The 22,372-nt window shown below is 37.3% G+C and overlaps 1 protein-coding gene across 2 annotated transcripts; it reads left to right on the plus strand.

The window, feature by feature from the left end:
- The first annotated feature begins 2,266 nt into the window (after positions 1-2,266).
- Positions 2,267-15,096, plus strand: NUDT4 (nudix hydrolase 4). 2 transcript variants are annotated; one of them, XM_075209398.1, is made up of 4 exons: positions 2,267-2,384; positions 4,790-4,834; positions 6,047-6,134; positions 9,174-15,096. In XM_075209398.1, the coding sequence occupies exons 1-4, from the start codon at positions 2,331-2,333 to the stop codon at positions 9,374-9,376; spliced, it is 390 nt and encodes a 129-aa protein (XP_075065499.1). In that variant the 5' UTR covers positions 2,267-2,330; the 3' UTR covers positions 9,377-15,096. The 2 variants fall into 2 exon arrangements, with proteins under 2 accessions (XP_075065499.1, XP_075065500.1); XM_075209399.1 differs by having other exon boundaries at positions 6,050-6,134.
- The last annotated feature ends 7,276 nt before the right edge of the window (positions 15,097-22,372 follow it).

Here is a 22,372-nt window from a genome sequence, read left to right on the forward strand (position 1 = left end):
AGGTCCAAACACCACACAAGGGCCCTGGTCGGAATGAATTCCATGACCCAAGCAATGCAGCAACAACTGTTCCTCTATGCAGCCCATGTAACTTTTCTTTCTTTATTCCTTTTGTGCTTGTTAGCCATATTTTTATGTAAGCTGGTAGAACACAGCAAAGAAGGCAATGAAAATAAATTAAAAGCAAGGAATACCAACTAGTTGTAAAGATACTAACTTAGATGAACAGTTTTTGATTAACGGGTATCTCTTAAAATATAGGGAGGTGACAATATATCTATCTTACAATTTGGGTAAAAATTAAATTGGCTCTAATTCGTTTTGAAACCTGCTCATATTTAATCATGATTAGTCTTTAACGTTTCTCTCAATTGGAACATCCAAACCTCCTTTTTAAACGTGCTCATCTCAACAGTACTAAAGTCATTTCTTGCCCCAGTTTCTTTTTCCAACTCCTACTTTATTTCTCTCCCCTCCTTTGAATCCAAACTACTTGAGCAGCTTATGTACAACTGCATAATTATCCCTTTTCCTGCTTAAACACAGCCTTTCATTGAGACTGTCCTCCCAAAGTGAGAGATCTGAGTTCTTAAATCTGCTTACAGCGAAGTCTATTTTTACCTGTCCATACTCATCCTTGTGGACCTGTGTTGCTTTCAACACTATTTATCACCTTCTTTTGCACATCCTTTGGGACAGCGTTCACTTTCTACCTATCAAACTTCTCCTTCAATGTCTCTACTTCTGGCACATCTTCTGCCTCCACTCCCACTATATTTTGAGGTCCCATAAGACTGTTCTCTGGACTCTGCTTTTCTTACTGTATTCCTCTTCTCTTGGTGAACTAATTTTCTCTCACATTAACTCAACGTGTCTAAACATGGCTTGTTTTTCCTCTTCAGAATCTGTACCTCTCCTCAAATCACCCAGTCTTTACTTCTCCCATTCAGTCTACTTCACATTCCTGGCGCCTCCTTCCTTTGCAATATTTTTAGTATAAGTTTTTAAAAGAAATACAATCAAAACTTATCCATTTTCATCTACTACCTCGACTTTTGCAACCTCTTCCTGTCTGACATCACCTCACTCATCTGATCCACATCCACCATAGCACTATATAAATCACTACACTGGCTCACTGTATCTTCCAAAATGCAATTCAAGTTACCCTTCCCTATAAAGCCCTCAGCAGTGCCCCCACCATCACACGTCTCAAACCTACTATCGAAATACTCTATAATACCCTCTTAGATCTGGTCTGGACATGCAGTTTACTAACCATTTCTCATTCTTGCCTTGGTATTCCTTACCATGCCTATTCTCTCTTCCCATGCCTGAGTCTTTTTAAACATGCTCTGCAAACCCACCTCCTATTCTAGTTCCACTGATGCAACCTCCCTTCTGTCTCAATGTTCAGACACTCCATGCTTGTCTCTGTCGTGGTGTTTTCCCCCACTAAATTGTAAGATCTCTTCCAACCAGGACCCTGTGTACTCTTTCGTGTCGGGCAGTACGGTGGCTTAGTGGTTAGCACTTCTGCTTCAGAGCACTGGGGTCATGAGTTCGATTCCCGACCATGATCTTATCTGTGTGGAGGAGTTTGTATGTTCTCCCTGTGTTTGCGTGGGTTTCCTCTGGGTACTCCAGTTTCCGCTCACACTCCAAAAACATACTGGTGGGTTAATTGGCTGCTATTAAAATTGCTCTTAGTCTCTCTCGGGGTGTGTGTGTGTGTGTGTGTAAGTTTGGGGATTTAGATTGTAAGCTCCAATGGGGCTGGGACTGATGTGAAGGAGTTCTCTGTACAGCGCTGTGGAATTAGTGGCGCTATATAAATCAATGTTTTCACTTATCTTGTCACTGTCTTAGCTGTCCAGCCAATTATTTGGCACATTAAAAATTAGCAGCAGCAAAAAATGTATAAACAGATTTGTGAAGACATAGTAAACCTTTAAGATAAATTATAGAACATCATAGCTAAAGCTTAAAATTGAGCTAGAAAAAATATATTTAATAAAAGGAGGTCCTGAAGAATATCAAATGTTTGTTTTTGAGTTTATATACGGTGTACAGTAGATGTTGATAAAAGGGAATACTGTGCTCCTATAGCTAATAAAAAATGTAAAAGCGCTGTTTTGAATTTGTATTTAGTATATGCAGATTTGTATGTTATGTTTAGGGTTAAGAATAAATGTTTGCTGTCTTTTTACTAAATATTCGTACTTTGTTTATAAATGAAGCATAAACGTTGCCATCTGTTTACAATCTTACAGATACTCTTAGTCAGCAGCAGTCGTTACCCAGATCAATGGATTGTACCAGGAGGAGGGATGGAGCCAGAGGAGGAGCCTGGTGGAGCTGCAGTGAGAGAGGTCTACGAAGAGGTATAATAAAAGCATTTTGCATATACTTGCGTCAGTCTTTATTGATTTGGCCGTTATGCAAACATGTGGCAATATTCAATTGATTTCATGGTACTCTGACCAGAATACAGGACAGCAAACTGAAATGGGTTAGTGCTATGCAGGGGACATTGGAAGTAATCTAAAGGGTTCATTGACCCATATCACAATAGTAAATGAATGGAAACATTAGAGCAGTAATGGAGATCAAGATCTGTTCTTTATATTGCAGTTACACAACAATATTCCTAGCAATTTATATTCTGCAGTCTCCACTAGCATGACCTTGATTGTATTGCGCTTTTTTTTTTTTTTTTTTAACCTTGCAGTGTTTAAAGGTAGATAAGCATACTAACTTTCTGTTCATTTAGTGAAACTGTTGATTATTCAGTTGTGTATTAACTTAAGAAAAGGTAACGCGTTGAGTTTCTTTGCAAATGAGCTGCCCAATTTTAAGAAGAGTTAAAGTCAGGCATTTTATCTTTAAAAGTTAAGCTTCATAGGCTTGTAGTTTGTGATGCACTTTTCTGACAATATAAATACAAATGTACTTTTTCTTTTTTTTTAAGGTATTTGCTTCTAACTGCATTACAATGTGTACTGCTTAGTATCTTTGGTTAAACTTGCATTAGATCTTTAAGTACTGTAAATACCTTTTTTATAAATTTCTGTGAGATGTGTTTAAATGTTTAACAAACATGACTTGTGTATTGTAAAGAAATAAGCTATCCCCTACTATAAAATATAAGATCAGTTTCTAGATAACGTATAACTAGTCATTTTATATGTTTGTGTGTTTTTGGTTTTTTTACAATTTATTTTTAGAATCAAGAAGCCAGGCAAATTTTAAGACCCTTTATATGTGGTATCCTCTAATAAACAGCAGGCTGAACACCTACCCCACCCCCTTTTATACACACCTCGCATCTCTTGCAGTATTGACACCACAACACACAGATCACTTTAAAAACGCAGCTTGACCAATCCCAATGTAAAAACTTGACAAGCTCTTCTAGTTCCTTTTACATGTGTACTTCATAATGTTTTTTTGTTTGTTTTTTTAAGATAATACTCCATTCTATAATGTGGCTTTAATGGACCACCTCCTTACCTGGAAGGTGGCGTCACTCCCATAGGACTCTCTCCTGGACTGTTTATTGAGGGGGTGGTTCAACATAGGAGGACTATGGGGCATATTTAACAGTAATCATTGATTACAAGTGTTCTGCTAGAACAGTATTCACGATAAACACCTATCTCGTCTATGGTCACTATCGCAAAGTAGCTGCCTTTGTGATAGTCACTGGAGGGTAGAGCAGGTGAGATGTGGTGAGAGATCTTGGCTTCTTTGTGCAGCCTTAGTTCCACTAGATATACAATTGGTGAATTGAGTCAGTGTGGCAGGCAGTCTTGTTTTACATAAATGTCAGACTGAAAATCTAACCCAATTCAAATGAATATAGTAGTAGTAGTAGTAAAGACTTTGTATCCAGTGTTTCAGTGATGTGCTTTCACTAGTAATTTTAAAATAAAAACAGGTTGGGTTTTTTTTTGGGTGGGGGGGTTTATTTTAAAACTTAATAAAAAATTTCTCAAGTTTAAAAATAAATAGTAGTCTGTTAAAGATCTTTTTTTAAAAAAATATGCTTTAGATGGCGAGTTCTTGTGAGCAGTGTTCTCATCCCTGTTGTCTAAATGTTAAAGTGATGTAGTTGTGCCATTGCCCTGTAGATATCCATACTCTGTACAGCACTGCAGACATGTTAACCCTTTATAGCTAATCTAAAAGCTACTAATAACGTTAAATATTAAACACTTGTGTATTGAAAGAACTTGTATCTGATATTTGTGTTTTACACTTGCTGTAGCTATACTGTTACCAACCATGTTCTTATAATAGTTCCAGATTTGTCTCCTCACATGGGATTGATGACAGGAACTCGCCTCCCCACCCCTCATTCAGATGTTCTGATCCTTAGTTGCCTTAAAGTGAGCCTGCCTGGCTATGCTGCATAAATCATACTCTATTTAATTATAGGTGTCTGGTCACATCAAACTGTTATGCCTGGATGTAACTACCCATGCCGGTCAATCATTCCCAATTTCCACTAGACAATCCAGATTTTCACTGTCTTAATTTCTGGTGCCAAAAGAGATGTCATTCAGGAGTGTGTGGCTTCATCTGACATAAACATGCCATAAGTGGATTAGGGCACATACTGGTTTGTTTCTATCTGGGAGGATGAGGTATGATAATACCTTAGGGATACTTGTAAATGATTCGCAGACTGTTTGAAGGGTTTCATACACACAAACTTCATGTTAATGTGAGAGAATAATATTCACAACAAGCTTTTTACATGATGTATGTCTTCTTTTCATCACAGGCTGGAGTAAAGGGGAAGTTGGGAAGACTTCTGGGAATTTTTGAGGTGAATGTTTACATTTTATAAGTGCATTGAATGGTCGTTTTTTTTTCTTTGTTTTTTTTTTTTTCTTGTCCTTTAATTCCTTTGACGCTACAAATAGGGTAGTCTTGTTTGCTTCATTCTTAATCCGTGGTTTTAAATACTGTCTCCACCTTTATTTAGACATTGCTAAAATACCTAGACCCTAAGTGTTTTCAATAGGACCACCTGTTTGGTTTGTTCAATTCAGAAATCATAACTTCATATATGTACCAGTTATGGAATTAAATTGGACAAGATAGTGTTTGAGCTGGAGTTGCTATTTAATAGAAGAAAAAACATGGAGTCCGATGCTATTGTAAATCCAAAACTGTGTAAAACACAACCAGGTTCCAACGCTCAAGGACGCAGCTATTAAATGAGGGATTTTGCCAGCTCCCTCCAATGGAAAAACCAACAGCAAATGTGAAAGGACAGTATTATATAAATAAACCAATTGAGGAGAACCCTGGAATTATCCCATAATTTAATCAATGACTTAGAGTTGGTTTCTCTTATAAATTTTATTGTAAAATATTTAGTATCATCCCAATAGATGTACATTTTTTTATATTCATCAAAGTCAAACATCTGAATAAATGTGATAATGAGGGTTCATGAAAAATGGTGTAAGGAGCCAATTCTACTTAAACCATGCAGTTTAATTTGTTGTATCGCAGCTAGAAATGCCTGCAGCTAAGCAGATCATAGTCCTATATAGATGCTACAAGTTCCATAGATATCCAACAGGTTAGCATAGGTATATGCAACGATGGATTTTTCAAAACAGTATACTTACAAGCGACTGCTAAAATATAAAGTCACATGGCATATCTTAAATCCAAACTCTATGCATAATAGCAGTGATAGTATAAATGTGAAAAAGCAACAAGTAAGGGATATTCTCCAGATTTAAGTAGCCAGCTTTACACTTGCAGTTTTTGTGAGGGTTCATCTACAGTCTGCAAGTGAAATGTTCCTTCCAATTGTATATAGTCATACACACGCAGCCGATCAACTTGGGAGAATTTTCATGTAGACCCTTTCATGATTGACGCGTTTGATCCTTGGCACAGGACTGTTTCAAAGGTTCTTTAATACAACATTTGTAGGTGTGATTTGGCTTAACACTGACTGAAGAACTATAAAGTTCTGTTAAATCATGGATATTGTTTGTTTTTACTTCTCGTATTTAAGCAGAACCAAGATAGGAAGCACAGGACGTATGTGTATGTTCTCACGGTCACTGAAGTCTTGGAAGACTGGGAAGATTCTGTGAATATTGGTAAGCACTTTTTGTTTATTTACGTTCAGATTTATTGGGTAACTTGTTCATATGCTTTTCAACCTGCTACCTCCCCTGGTGTTTGTTTTGAGTCTCCAAGACAAGTAGTCCTTATCCCTTCTAAAACATGGTGAAGTGTAAAGGAAGCTGGCCGTTGGAGCAGGCAAACTACTAAAGAAAAGGGCTTACAATCGCTATACCTTACAGCTCTCATTCTGTGCAGGCTAGAGGCAGGAAGCCTACCTTGGACAGTATAGCATGGTGAATGAATATGCAGTCATTTGGGCTCAATGAAATATGTAGTAAAGCAGTGCTCTGCATTAAATGCTGTCTCCAATTTCCTTTTTAACAAATAGAACACACAAATGTCACAGGCAGAGCCGTAGCTAGAAATTTTATTGCCTTGGGCGAGAGCGAGCAATAGCGCCCCCATCTGGCTAAGTGTAAGGGCTTTTTCCTAGCCATGACAAACGCTCGGCACTGTGCCCTGAGGCCACACTGCCCTAGTTTACAGCTCAGTGTGTAGAATAAAAAAGGAAGAAAACATTTTTCTAACAAATGTTAGCTATCACAAAGCAAACCCGCACAACCAGCAGCTCATCGCTATAATGACAGTTCCACAACTGTATTGCATACCTCCCCACTGTCCCGATTTCAGTTGGGACCGTCTCGAAATTAGAGCACTGTCCTGGCTTGGGACATGTTTGTCCCATGGGTGGAAATGTTGGAGAAGGGAGATGGCTAATGCACAGCCTAGCACTTTAAATTCATACCCCTATAGAGATGTGGCCACACCCCCTGTCAGGGAATTGGATGTTGGGAGGTATGGTATTATGACAGGTTTATAAGTGTATTATATGGCTGGCTGTATACAGTGCAACCTATGGGTCTCCTTTGTTTCTCCTTTCACTCGCTGTTAAATCAAATAACAGTGTTACAAAAAAATAACATCGGGGTGAAACAATACAAATCAGACATTAGTATGTCAGGCTTGAAAAAAATCCAGCTTTTTGTTTTGTTTTTTTGTTTTTTTTGGTTTTTTTTTTGTGTTCCACAACACTGAAGGGTCAGTGGCACTAAAGTTGTTGACTGAAGGCCCACTTACCTTGAAACTGGTATTCTGGCCTGACTGCTTCTCCTCTGTAGCTTCTTGGGATCAGTACAGGAGAGTGGAGTCCATTAATGTGAGAAGCTTGTATTGCTATGTGATCGCAAGTCTGATATTTTAAGGTCCCATACTGTATTAAAGACCTCTGTCACATGAACTACACTTAAAAAAAAAAGTCAAACTTTTTATTTTTAATTATAGTAACATAATATTGATAAGACTAATCTAATTAGTCACCCTGGCCATTTAATAATGTTCGTTTAGACGTCTGTTGCTTATTACAGAAAAATAAAGTCAGATCTATATCATTTACAAGCTCCTTCATGGTGATATGTATAAATGTTTTCAATGCCACTTATTATGGTGGTAAAAATTCCGTATCAATAAGTTAATCTGCTACCACAGCGTTACTGGCTGAGTGTGGTAAGGCTTAATTTTCCACTTTCCTAGGCCAGTCTTTACAGATATGTGCATGTGGGAGTCAGCTTGCCAGATTTGGGACTTCAATTTTTTTTTTTTTTTTTTTTCAATAAATATGTCAAATTTTATTTTGGAAAAATATGCAGAAACCTTTTATACAATAAAAAATACTTTACTCAAGTGAATAATGCATTTTTTTTTAGAAGTTATTTTAATCTTATTGCACCATGAGATGGCAATAACAGACATGTATTGTGGTGGTGTAAGTAAAATTAAAGGTAAATTCACAAGGTAAGCCTTCACTTATGAAAAGCTGGCGTATCTTAGCTCCATCAGGGTTATCGCTGGCAATAAACCTTTGATGTACAAGGTGTAAAAAGAAAAACCCTCCCATTTTCACTTGTAATAGTGCTATTCATCCTTTAATAAGTCTACCTTTAGTACATGCAACTTTAATGTGGAATCCATATCAAAAAAGCACATGTGCTGATAGGGTTATGAGTTTGATATATAATATATGCAAAAAATGATTAAAATGAGAAGATTGTGCTTACCTGCCATACTCAAGTTCGTCCACATCTCTTCCGATCGGCAGCCACCAGGACTCCATCAACGTCAGTAGAAGAGGAGCAAGAAGGTAAGAGAAGTGATAGGCGTGAGATGCACAAGGGAAAAGTGGATGTTGGGAAGTAAATGAAAGAAGGTGGGTAGATGGATAAAACAAAGGGTTGGCAAAGAAACACAGGGGGAGACAGTTGCAAAAAACTAAAGACAGACACAAAGTGAGGCTAAAAGATGCGCATCCAAAATTGCAGACAGAGAAAAACACACAGAAGGGGAAGAGACGGGCTGACACACACACACACACACACACACACACACACACACACGTACGTACACACACGTACACACACACACACACACACACACACACACACTCACTCACTCACTCTGAGGGGTGAAAGACTGCAGACAGAAGAAAAGTAGGAGAGAGAGTCGTGCATGACATGGAGGAGGAGCAGAAGTCAAGGGGGTGCTCCTGTGCAGTGTGCACATGAAGTGGCTGCCCCTGCGCTCGTGTGATGAGTGGTTGTATGCTGCCTCTCTACTGGAATTGGCAGCATGTAGCCTATTGTACAAACATGTGGGGGCGATCGCAACCCTGATCCCGCTGGCACCCTCCTGCTAGCTTTGCAGCTGGGCATGTTGCACATAGTTGTATAATGCAAATAGCTTTGTGCCCTAGGTGGTTGCACTCATTATGGCTCTGGTCATAGAACTTGAAAAATGGAAACCAATAGCACAAGATTTTAACTAGTGTAGTAAAAAGGAAATGGATTGCAATCTACAAGAAAGCGTACTTATCAGTTTTACTATCTTAAAACATTTGTTTTATTGTGTTTTGCTGAATTGTGAGTTTTTAAGAAGTATTGTCTGATTTTGAGTTTCCAGGTCAGCATTGGAATGTATAGTGAAATCGTTAAACAAAATTTGTATTTTTTTCTCTTTAGGGAGAAAGAGGGAGTGGTTTAAAGTTGAAGATGCCCTGAAAGTCTTGCAGTGCCACAAGCCAGTGCATGCAGAATATTTGGAAAAACTGAAATTGGGGTGCTCCCCAACTAATGGAAATTCTGTGGTCCCACCTCTATCAGACAACACTTCTCTGTATGTAACTTCTGCACAGACTTCTAGCCTGCCATCAACCGTGAGATAAAAACTCTGCACTTTACAAGACAACTTGCTCAAGCAGTGGGGAGAAAGGCCTCGTGTTCTCATGCCGACATCCTGATGATTAGACCTGGATTCTCTTGCAAAATGTGCTAAAACCATTTTGCATTCTTACTTTTCCACAGGTGTTTTGGGGTTTTTTTTTGTTTAGTTTTTTAACCATGTAAAATAGTGTTCATCAAACAAAAGCCATATGGATTTTTTTAGATGCCTTAAATGGCCATTTTTTTCCTGTCTTATGTTCCGTCACTACCATTATCAATGTGGCTTCTTTGCCATGTCAATTTTTTCCACCTGCTATTTATGAAAGGGCTTTAGCTACTGCTGGATACAAGATGGGCCTATAAAAGGTTCTTTACTTGTAACAAATGTGGGTGTTCCTGTAGAGTTAAACTAGGTTAAATAGAACAAAGTGTGGGTTCTCCAGAAGCGGATTATCATATTATTGGTTATTCCAGGCTGCAGGTTTGGCCTCTGAAGGCTTATTATATTTTAGCTATTTACTTGTAATGTAGTCTGTTCCCGATTTTTCTTGTGATGTGATAAATGCCCATTAAGGTAAATTGAAACAAGTTTGTGCTGAGTGGAATAATGTTTTTCAAGCGTTATGTTAAGGTGCTGATGGAGGATTTAAATAATAAGGCTGCCTTTTTAAACCTGGTGCCATTGCTATATGTATAATTTAAATCTATTGCTATTGGAGATTAGTGAATCCACTCTTTCCTCTGACCAGCCGTTTGTTAGAAGCCATCTACTCCGTTTATGCGATTTTACCTGGAATCTTTTAGCCTAATGATGGCTGGTTATTTTGTCATTCAATGTCTTTGGCTATGGATAAATGAAGTAATGGGAAAGATATGTGCATGGTATCTATGTGGTGCTTGGGGCATTGTTTTCCTTTTAATAGGGAAATGTGTAGGTAAGGCGGTAGTGTTTTTGTAACATGCAAAGTAAGGTTTTGTGCTCACAGGCATCTTTTTGCATCTGCCCTTCATTTTACACTTCTTAAAGGTGAATAGATGACAGACTAATAATTAACAAAGGAGATGAGGGTATATTGACATAGAGCATCTTCTACTTTCTCCCATCCATGTATTGTCATCTGTTGCACTTAGTTTCTCCATAGTGAACAATGATCTGGCCTGCATTTGTAACACCCTCGCCATCTATGGGGAGGAAAAAAAAAAACCAGGAAAAAATGTAAAGATGCATAACATGTAAAGTCTAAACTTTGCTAATAACACACGCAGAGCCAAGAGCTCAGGGCTTTAGCCTTGGCTGTCAATGAAATGAAAAATTTGGCCACCCTCCCCCTCCTTTTTTTTTTTTTTTTTTTTTTTAAATTTAATATTGGTAGACAAATAATCAGGAACAAAATGCATTATCTAATAACCTTGTATGAAGTAGAATATCTAAACATTTGTTTTAAACTATTTGGACCTAAGTGGTGCTTAATGGGGTTGATTTGAAGAACATTAGGATGTGCCTCCCATTCATAGAGACATATGGCAAGCAGTTTCTCTCAGGTTAAATACCATTGATCTGTATATAATTAAGAGTTCATGAGACTCTGTCCACATATATTGGTAAGGATGTGTTTAGCACAGCACCTTGTTCATTTAGCAGTCTGCCACAATTGTCTCTACAAACAGTATATTTGCCAGGGCTATCTACATTTTGCAAAAACTTAAGGTGTTTTTCAAGAAATTTAACACATAGAAGGAAAATATACCATTTATTCAGACCTCACCTATATGATTTGCAAGCTTTTGAAGTCTAGCAACTTCCTAGAATACTTTTCATTAGTTTTTATTTGTTGCTCCCGATACTAGTACAAGTTTAGCCACTTGTATGTGTGAGCATTGTCTCCCTCCCAACTGTGAATGGTTGGACTCTCTTCAGTGTTTTATTGAAGAAAATCTGACATGGAAAGCTCCCATTACAAATTCCATTTCCTTCTATTAACGTAAACGGAGGCATGGTATAGATGAGTTGAATCGCAAGTATCTGTACATAAGTTGTAATTTTGCTTCCAGCATTAACATTATATTCAGTGTAAAAATGCATTATTTGTAAATAATCAAACAAGTAAATTTACAGTGAGTGCACAAAGGATTGTTGTTGTAATTTAAATCTTTTGTTACTCAACTCATTGTTTTCTTCTACTTTTTTAACACATTCTGTGTAAAATGCTGCTATAAATTAAAATACTTGTGAGTACTTTTAGACTTTTTGTTCAAGAAAGAATGGTGCCACAACTGTTCTGTTGGTTTAATATATGTGCCATATTATTGCCTTTCTAACTTTTTTAAGAGTAATGTTTGTACCATCCATATTTACATTGCTTAACCCCCTTTTTATTGCATTGAAGCATTTTTTTTCACCTTAATAGAGCCACTTTTGGAGATCTTTGCTTCCCAAAAATATCTGTGGAGTGTCCCTTGTACTCTGCTTTAGTCAGACATCAGTTTTTTGTGAGAGCACTTTGATCATTAAAAAGTCGATCTTTTATTTTAATTTTTGTTTTATTTTCTTCCCCTCTATTTTTTAATTACATTTTTGTCATTTTCCTCTCCTAGTGAAATATAAGGCTGGGTACACACTACAGTGTTTTCAGCTGATCAATGGGCCAATCAAACTATAATCGACCATTCGGCCTGATATCGCATTAGTATGTACACTCCAACATTGGGCGGTTATTGTTCCAAAGCACATTGTATCGTTTCATTTGATACCAGACTAAAAATCTCATTCCAATTCTGCAGTGTATGCACTTATGATCAGTAGTGTCCATAGATCTCTAAGGAGTGTGTTAGAGTCTCAATCTTTTTACACAATTCATCTTCACATCTGTGCTCTGAATCGGTCATAACCATTGGCTGAAATGTGTTGTTTATCCATATTTATTTTTTTTCAATAGTTTGTAAAATTGTTAAGGATATCGGGATATATTTTGTATAGTGTGTACCCAGCCTAACTTTGCGAATAAATCTTCAGGGCTGATTATGGGAATTCATAATGAACATTCAACATCAGTATTGCCATTATGCTAATTACCAATATCCCTTAAACTGAAGTGCCCATGCAAATGTCTGGCTTCCTGATGTGCTGTGCCATACTGCGTGAGGTTGAGTCCACTGTATGGGGCACCATTTGCTAGAAGCACATTGTATTGGGTGGAAAAAAACTCTCCTGAACAAGTCTGCTCACCGACCAATTAATGGTTTTGTTTGACATTTCATACTTGAAATTTAGGTTTTAAGAAAACAATTTTGCATGAATTTTTTAAAGTGGGGTAAAGGATAAAAATGTGAAATTATTTTCCTTCATTTCATTATAACTTTCACATTAGAATTTGGTAATTTACACAATTGATTAAAAAGGGGCAGCTGTGTTAGAAGCATTTGTAGTAATGCAAGTACATTTACTTAGTGGCGGCTTTAACCGAATTTTTTCCATTTTTTTTATTTTTTCAATTAATACCCTCCTTTTGGATTGCATTAAATTATTATTTGGTAGTGCATCACTTCAATAGATCCTAGATGCTGTTATGATTCTGAAATTCATACAAATGGCAATCACTTTTAGATGACTAAGCGACTTTTCCATACGTAAAGTTAAATCCACATTTCAGCTCTGTATACCAGTCATTCTCTTGATTGTTCAACTGAAACTTTGATTAAACTACACTCTCGGAAACGTCTGAAAATGCTTCATATGAATGTGCTTTTGCATACATATCGTGTGTATTGCCTGAAGAGTACAGAGTTGAGGCTGATATTTTGTAGAAGATAGAGGGAGGTGTTGTTTTTTGTCTTAAAGACAATCTTCCTTAATTGGGGGAAACTGTTGCCAATACTTTGGAGCTAGACCGAATGGACATTTCTCAGTGATGGGAATCAATGGTTCCTATTGGACCTGTCATGACAATTTATGAATACAATAGCACTGCATAACGATCAGTGGCAAATCCCCATGCAGTGTAGTGCATACTGTAAATGTTTTCAGTGTTTTGTTTGCAAGAAGAATGTAGAAATGATCACTACCAACCCATTCATATAGCATGAGCTACACTTGGCTATCTCGAAGTGTATTGTGCATAAATGGTCTGTTATGAAGGTGAAATGGTTACAACTTGTATTTCAGTTACTTTGTGAAATAGAATGTGGGTAAGCTTGTGACAACACATTCTTAGAGGCTTTACTGCATGGGCTTCTAACCAATACAAAATGTATTTGATAAGTGTGTAAAGAAATATGTACAGTATTAATGACGCTTAACTCAATTGAAAAGCGTATACATTTTCATTTGGGTTTGGTATATGGCATTAAATCTTTGGATATTTGTGTAAAAATATCACCACAGTTACCGAACACATGCAAATCTCTATGCAATTTAAGTACATATACTCTAATGACCAGCCCTTCTGAGTAACTCAGTAATTTGTTTCTGTAGGATATATTTATGTAATGTTTGAGATGTTTCCACATTGTTTTTGTCTTAATGATATCGACATACGTGTCATTTAGTGATAAGATTATGAAATTTGTTTTTGTTAGTGCTGATTAAGATATCGGATGCATAAATGATCCTGATTGGTAATCAAGCCAAACAATTTTGATTGTGTCCAATATGGCCATACTAGGGGTAGGCTACATAGGAAAGAGCTGACTGGTCCTGAACTTAACACAACTGGTAGTTATCAGATTTGATTGGACAGAATTGATCCATAAGATTTTATAGTACAAGACATCATGGGGGAGATTAAATTGGTGGCGATGGGGTGCGCGAACACATTGCCACCAATTACAGTAGAAATCTCTGCTCATTTGGAAGAATGAGCGGAGATTTATTAGTGTCTTTCGGACACTTCAGAGACACCACTGTAGCTAATTGAATCCCCCCCTCACTCTCCCTGCAATGTGGCTACTAGTTATATGGACCATATTGAAATGTGTGGTTAAGTCTGTGAGGTAGTTTACTCCAGTTTTCGACAAAATTGTTTAACTTTCCCTTTTGCAGGACAAATAATACAGTTTACTATTCTGTATAGAGTCCCCATTGAGTAAAAACAAACCATTTCATAAGTCAGACTTTAATTCCATATCAAAGTACAATAGCGCCTTAATTTAAATGTCACACCCAAGGGGTAAAATGGTGGTAACTCTAATAAATGCTGAAATCTAAAAGGAATGTGAAATGCAGGTTGCTTTTGTTGCATTGTATAGGTATAACATAACACATGGGAACATGTATATACTTCAATAACCCATGTCTAATTGTACATTTTTTTTTCACTATACAGAAATGGGATATATATTACACAAAACTGTGGGGTTTTTTTGTGAAACAATCAAATGTTCAGCTTATGAATTTGTATATTAAAAATTGGTCTTGAACTAATTAAAATGTCAAATATTCCCTGTCACTTTGTTTATATACATTTATTTAAACTTGTATGAGCCAAATAGAATTTTTTATTTTACTGTGATGCATTAATATTGTGAGCTTTGAAGGATTTGGGCTACGTACACACTAGCGTCAAAATTGTCACAATACATACATGTTAATAGATGTGAAAAGAAAAATCCTAGGTTATGTGCGGAAGTGCAATTTGTAACACTTTGCTTATTTCCAATGCGTCTGGCACACACCAACAGTGACCCTTTATATTCATCTCAATTTGGACGCATTGTAAACTCAAAATATATATTATATTCTCTTCCACGCAGGAGAAGTTCACTGCACTTTGAAACGTGTGATAAATCAGGAAGTTTGTGTACTATACAAAGCATAAATAAACATTTTGCAGTTTCTATACATTTTACAGGCGATTTTTACTTTTTTCTTTGACACCTTCATTGAAGAGCGTATTGAAAATGTTGGTGTGAACATAGCCGTATGCTGGTTGTAGATGCTTGATAGCTTTGGATTTGACTTGCTGACTGCATTTGAAGAGATGCACAAAACAATTTGTGAATTTTCTAAAGAGAAGTGTTTTGTGTATGAAATGTTTATGGTGCTTTTTGAATTTGTTTTTTTTTGTTTTTTTTCTATAGATGAGGAATAATTTAATAAAATTAATCCTTGCTTGCAGTCCAGTTTGTTTCATTAAAATAGGTCTGTTTAACAGATTTCATGTTTGTAAGTTGTGATTTTCACACATGTCTGATTTTAAACTTCTGCTAACATCCTGGGCAATCGATATGTAAAATGTTAGACATAATAATTCAAGCAGGTGAGCAAATATAAATTAACTGCAAATGTGTAATCATATTTTGCTTATTGTATTCCACAACATTATCTAAATTGGTCATTCTAACCTGAACAAAAAAGTAAATTTCACTGGTTTCTTTATCATTTATTTTATTTATAAAGCACTGACATAGTACATTGACAAACCAATTACATACAATGTAGAGCAGGTAAGTAAGCGCTGCTCACTTTCCTTGTGTGAGAGATGTAGTGGTCTACGATGTGGGAGGGTAAATTCCCTGGAAAGCCCCTAGTTTGTTGGATAAGAATATCCCAAGATGCAGGAATAGGGGGAGGATGGAGTATTAGTGATAGGTTTGTGACATAACCATGGAATGCTGCAGATGCATCAATGTTTTATTGGTATTACAGTTCAAATGGCTGTAAACACTGGTTAATACACCTAAATGGAATGAGGATATTACTAGACAATAAATACAAAAATACATGCAAAGGTTCCTAGTACATGATCTCATGAGCAGAATCGCAGCATGGCGTCCAGACGCACAATGGTAAATAACCTGTCGTGATCAAAAGTAGTCCTAAGTATTAAGGAGTTGGTAAGAGGTCCAATGCCCTGGTTTGATGGTTTCCAGGATGTTAATAAAATAGTCTTATAAGGTAAAAAACTTTCTTGTTGTACAGTCTAGGTATATTTCCAATGCTCCAAATGGTGAAGAGCTATGAGGCCATCTCCACTCACCCTGTGACACAGTGGTTCCACTTTGGTTGATTCTTTCTTCTTTCTCCTTTGTGGTAGTAGTGAGAGATGGCACCATTTTTAAAGAAATAAGTAGCTGTGATCCGCGGACCAGCTCTTATAAAGTGGTTACCTCTATATTGGTGCCTGTCTTTTGCTGAAGACTTTTGATGGTACAAGTAGATTTGTCAACTAGGTGGTGGTGAAGTATAAATGTAAGGTCCTTGCCCTACATGTTTCACCCCATCAGAGCTGAGATTTCTCAAGAATGTTTGTAGAGAGCCGGCACTGACAGTTCTTATAGTGCTGTGGGTGTAGGTAAACTACCCACCAACTTATGGATCATCGTCATCGTGGGGAGTGTAAATGAATCGGAGGCTGGGGAGAAGTAAATAAACCTTCTCGATTTGACAAACTGTCTAAGGAACTTTTTCCAATGTATGTCAATAAAATAGTGAGAAATTTGTCTGGTGGATTACATTAGAAGCACAGTTCTCATAAAGTGGGGGAACAGACTGGTGTATTCAAAATTTAAAAATCCCTTTCTTTGGTAGGTAGATTAGGAATGCAGTAGTTCCTATGAATGAGTGCTGGCACAAGTGTGGCAGGGATTCAGCAGGAGTGGTGGGGCTCAGGATTACTCATGGTAGAGGGACAAGTTTAAGCAAACCAGTAGGGTACAGCAAAGCAAAGAAGTTTGGTAAGAGTGGTTCTAGGATTTGCCCTAGTCGCGGAATGTAATTGGCATAAGCCACAAGTGGTGATGTCGTGCCTAGATGAGGATCAAGCCTCTAGGTGTTGGGGTTTTCAGGTTGTAAATCAATTTTGCTTCTTTGATATTGTAGCTACATAGTCTCCAGCTCTCCAGGATTTTTGTACCTTTTTGTTCCCTATAAACTTGATAGGAGTGGTTATGGTTAGTGTATCCTCACATGATTCCACCATGTGCCTCATTTGATTTTTTTTATATTAAGAATATGTTCTATCCTTGTGTGCAGGTTTCTGATTGTGTGACCTACGTATTGCAATGCGCAGGGGCATTCAAGTAAATAAATGACGCCTGGTGTTTCGCAAGAAATTATTTCCTTTATAGAAAAGGACTTGCCGGTGTTTCTGAATGTGAAGTTGGTAACTGGTTTGGTAGTGGCTTGTCTGGTGCTCCTGCATGTCTGGCACTGGTTACAGTAAAATAAGCCCTCCTTTTCTCTGTTTTTTTTGTACTTATTGCTTAAAGGTACCAAACTGCTGGTAAGCTTGTTTTACAGGTTTTCTGTCTTTCTGTAGGTAACTTTTTTGGTCTGTCTGGTGGTATGTTAGCCAGTTTCTCATCCTTAATAGATCTGGCCAATGCCTTTTTGATGTCTTCCACCGCCTTAGACTGGTTAATAAATTGGGTAGAGAAGATGGAATAAGTTATTGTATTTCCTTTCTTTGAATCCATTTCAAAGATGCAGCTTGTGAGTCAGACAGTTGACTCAATTCATGAGTAAGGAGGAACTGTTTGGACCCATCAGAATGTGGCATAGCCATTCCTTATGGTGGTTGCTTGAAGATTGGATGTATGCATTTCTATCTACCAGTTTCATGAATATTTTTGTCTGGAGCTTTCCATTTTCTACATAGATCTCTAGGTCCCAAAATTCAATTTTTTTTTCTTAATGTTAGCTGTGAGTTGAAGGTTCCGGTTGTTGTTGTTGTTGTTGTTGTTGTTGTTGTTATACAGTAGGAAGCCTTAAACTTTGTCTTGTGTGCCTGTCAAGATACATAAAACATTATCTATGTACCTGTGCCAACTCATTAACTGGTTCTTGCATGGGTTAAGCTTATGTTACCAAATGTTTGTTCTCCAAATGTGCCAGGTTTGCACAACTTGGGGCAGATTTATTGCCCATTTTGGTCCTGCAAACCTGTCTATAGTGTTGTCCTTGGAACCAGAAGTACTTATGTTTGGGTGTAAATTGGATATCTTCCAGAATGAAGTTGATTTGATATGGTGTATTTTATTCATTGACAAGTATCTGCTTAGTGTGGTTGTAACCTGTTGAGTGGTCAAAGAGGATGTGAAGTGAGGTGACATCACAGGTCATTAGGATGTAGCTCTATCCAAACAGTGTTTATAATCTAATACCTGGGTAGCATTCTTGAGAACCTCTCTTGGTGACAACCAAATGTTGTAAAAAGTGACCTATGTAATGTGAGATCTCTTAAAGTGAGTTTATGCCAGAAACAATAGGTCTAGGGTTTTTCAGGGTTCTGTGAATATATGGTAGGCTGTAAATAACAGGGAGTCTGAGGTTTTTAATGTGCAGAAAGTAGAGTTCCAATCTTTTTTTTTTTTTTTTTTTTTTTTAATGCCCATTTCAAAAGCTTTCCTAATTCTTTATTGTAAGACAGTGGTTCCCAAACTGGGTGCCGCGGCCAGGGCTGGTGGTAAGCAAGACGGATGACTGCTTGGTATTTATTTTGGCTTAGGGGTGCCTTGAAAAAATTATGGAGACCCTAAGGGTGCCTTGAACTAAGAAAGTTTGGGATCCACTGTTGTAAGATGTAGTGAGATCATTCTTCAGTGGTTCATACGTAGGTTGGTCCTAAAGGTTTGGGGTTTTTTTCCCCCCATATATTATACCCCACCCCCCTTATCAACAGTTGTTTAATTATCATGTTCTGGCTCAGCTGCTTTATTGATGGTTTTTCAGAGTTTGGTAGGTTTTGCCTTCTTCCTTTCACATCAGTGGGTAATTTGGTTGTCTTCCTCAACCATTGTTTGGAAGGTCTCCACATAGGGACCTTTCAGATATCTGGGATAAAAGGTTTAGTTCTGTATGCTTATGGGTTGAGTCAAAAATGCTTTTTCACAGAATTTTCTGTCCTGCATGAAGAATTTCTTCAAAGTGATTTTGCAGGGGTGAACTTGTGCAGGTCTATATAGGTGACAAATTTGTTGAATGTGTTGCTGGGGTAAAGCTCATGCCTTTTGTTCAGCAGGGTTAGTTGTGGGTTAATATTGAAGCATAAAGAGGATAGAAAGAAATTGTGTATTGGAAGGCACTCAGCGATCGCTATCCTCTTTATGCTTCAGTATTCGCTATTTGTGTAGTAGTGCACCATCCAGAAAATAATTATATTATGATACTGGAATAGCGATACCTAGTGCAGTGGTACCCCCTTTTTAGTAGTTTAGTTGTGGGTTAGTCAGTTGGTATATACTCAAGCTAAAAAAATAAATCTTCATTTTGCTTTTTATTTACATTTTATTTATTTATTTGCCAGGTGCTTGTTCTTTTGGCCGCCTCCTTTTTTCCTCTTGTGATTCTGGCCTGGTTTTTCTGTTCTCTGTTCTCTGTACACTGAAATTGCCAGGATCTCATGATATCGTTCAGTGGTTCTCAGTCCGCCTTGCCTAGTCCTAAAAAATCAGGCCCAAAGATGTTTGTGTTTGTAGTTTGTGCTGTATCATGGATAGTGTAGTCTTGGTTACTGGTGAGGTCTTCAAGGAGAGAGTCTGGTTTGTTCTAGTTACTTACTAGCTGAGCTCCTTTGAGGAAGTTGGTTCTGGCCTGTTTCTCTTTCTGTTTTTTTTTTCTTGTTTTTTTTCCCCACCTTTTTATTGGTGTGCCCAAGTTCAAAGGGTTAAGAGGTTTGTAGAATCTTGGTAGTTGTGACTCTGGATCTGTTTAGTAGTGACCTGTAGGTTCTGCTGGTTGTAATGGTGGTACCACAGGAATTGTTTTGATACTGGAGTCCCTCACTTCTATAGTACCTTCTAGTGCTTTGGGATGTACTCTTTACCTTGAGAGGCCTTTCCCTTTGTACTTGTTTCCATACCAGGTATGGGATGTCGCTTTCCTATTGGGATTCTGTGTGGGGTATTTCCTCCAATTTCTGTAGTCCACCTAGTAATCTTTAATATACCTAAGGTATTTCTTCTCCTTAATTATTATCACCTCCTTCTATATTTGGTCAATTTTGTTCAGTGTAAGCTGTCTCCGATTCACAAGGTCTTCATGGTGCTTGGTGGTTTAAAAGTTAATCTCAAATCTTTGTTGCATTTAGCGAGTGAGTTTTTCCTTTTATTATAAGCCTCATTCATTCCAGGGAGCAAACGTCTAAGATGGTATTCCATCTTTTGCGGAATGCCATCCTCTGAGACAAATGTTGGATTTTTAAATATTCTCAGTCCTCTGGGTATGATTTTATTTTCTGTGTATTTTTTCATTGTGTTTGGATTCCCACTATCTCTTTACCTCCAATGGTGTGAAGTGTCTCATATCCAAGGAAAATGTCACAAATTGTTTTCGTTGATTGTTTCAATTATTCTCTGTTTGAGAAGATCTCATCAAATATAGACAGTCGGTTTTCTCTTTGTTGTTCATGTCATATCTGGTTGTTGGTGTGTATAGTTGAATGCACAAGGGATTGTGCATGTGTGGGGGGAGAGTTAGTGATGGGTAGCTGTGGATGGTACTAGATCTGGGTGCTGCTAACTAAGGCTGGAATTTAGTTAACAGCAGGTAAGTAAGCGCTGCCCACTGGGAGGGATAAATTCCCTGGAAAGCCCCTAGTTTGAGTTGGATAAGAATATCCCAAGGTTCAGGAATAGGGGGAGGGGGAAGTATTGGCAAATGCAGCAGATGAATCACTGATACTACTCCTTCTATTCCTGCACCTTGGGGCACACTTTCTTTCCTTTTAAACGTTATCCAGTTGCATACAATGAAATACAATAGAAGATAAAGTTGGCCCAAATGTGCTTACAATCTTAAGAGACCTACCTGTGTGTGTGTGTGTGTGTGTGTGTGTGTGTTAAATAAATATATATATATATATATATATATATATATATATATATATATATATATATATATATATATATATAGTGTCTTCAATCTTTGATATAAATTTTAGCAAATATTCTCTGCGTATCAAATCCGTTTACCATCCTGATCTATATTGTACAATCTAATCTACCTAGAAGGCGGAAAGTAAATTGCCCTTTTATAGTGTTCAAAATTTGAAGCTACACAAATTAAGTTCAGAATATCTTGTGCAAGTTTCTTAGTTATAAAATAAAAAAAAGTTGAAGTTTGGGCAGTTCCCTTTCAGTGTCATAAAGTGCTAAGTTGGGCTAGGAACACACTGAGATAACACATCGGTCTGAAAAATCGTCAAACAATTGAATCTAGGACAAAGTCCGATTAGTCTGACGATTCATGTGTACACACTGACGCGATTTACCATCAGATCTGGTCCTCTATCTAGTCTTCAGAGAATGACAGCACAATAGTCATTCATTATTGTCCCTTTGTCACACTGATTAAAACCACCATGTTATAGCTATCCACATGTCACAATGGATTTCATTATCTTCTGTGACTCTGAAACGAATCATTCTGTCTCTGAACCAACAAATTAATAAATCCTGCTACAGCACTCTCTACATTTATTCACCGGGACATTCATCACTGGCATCGACTGAAAAGAGCCCGACTCTTTAAACTCAATGGAGATCGTGAGCATGAGTGCATAACACACTATATGATTGGTTGAAAAATATTAAACAGTACAACCAAATGAAATGATAGGCACTTTGGGATGATCATTGTGTCACTATATACATACTCACGATATCTAACCAAACCAAAAGTCTGATGTCGGCCAATTGGAGGTTTTTTGTGCAATCATCGGGAGAGTGTGTACCTAGCCTTAGTGGTCATTAGCTGCATACCTACTTTTCTAAAACACTTGATTTAAAAAAATAAATAAAAAAATAAATAAATGTCCACTCAATGCTTAATGGCCTTCTTGCGTTTTGCCTAATAGTTTATTCTGTAAGATGACATTGACATTAAGGAGGATGTGGAACAGATGTTAATGCAAATGTGTTTATCTGAAATTTTTCTTTTTTTCTGTTTAAACATGAATCGGCAACTTTCTACCATACAGAAAGTTCCACTCATTAGTTTGGAAAAAATTGCTATGTGAAAGTGTGATGGGCTTCTAACTGACTAAACCATGAGTAAATATAAA

The sequence above is a fragment of the Mixophyes fleayi genome, chromosome 4 (genome assembly GCF_038048845.1).
Source record: "Mixophyes fleayi isolate aMixFle1 chromosome 4, aMixFle1.hap1, whole genome shotgun sequence".
In the NCBI taxonomy this organism is placed as follows: Eukaryota; Metazoa; Chordata; class Amphibia; order Anura; family Limnodynastidae; genus Mixophyes; species Mixophyes fleayi.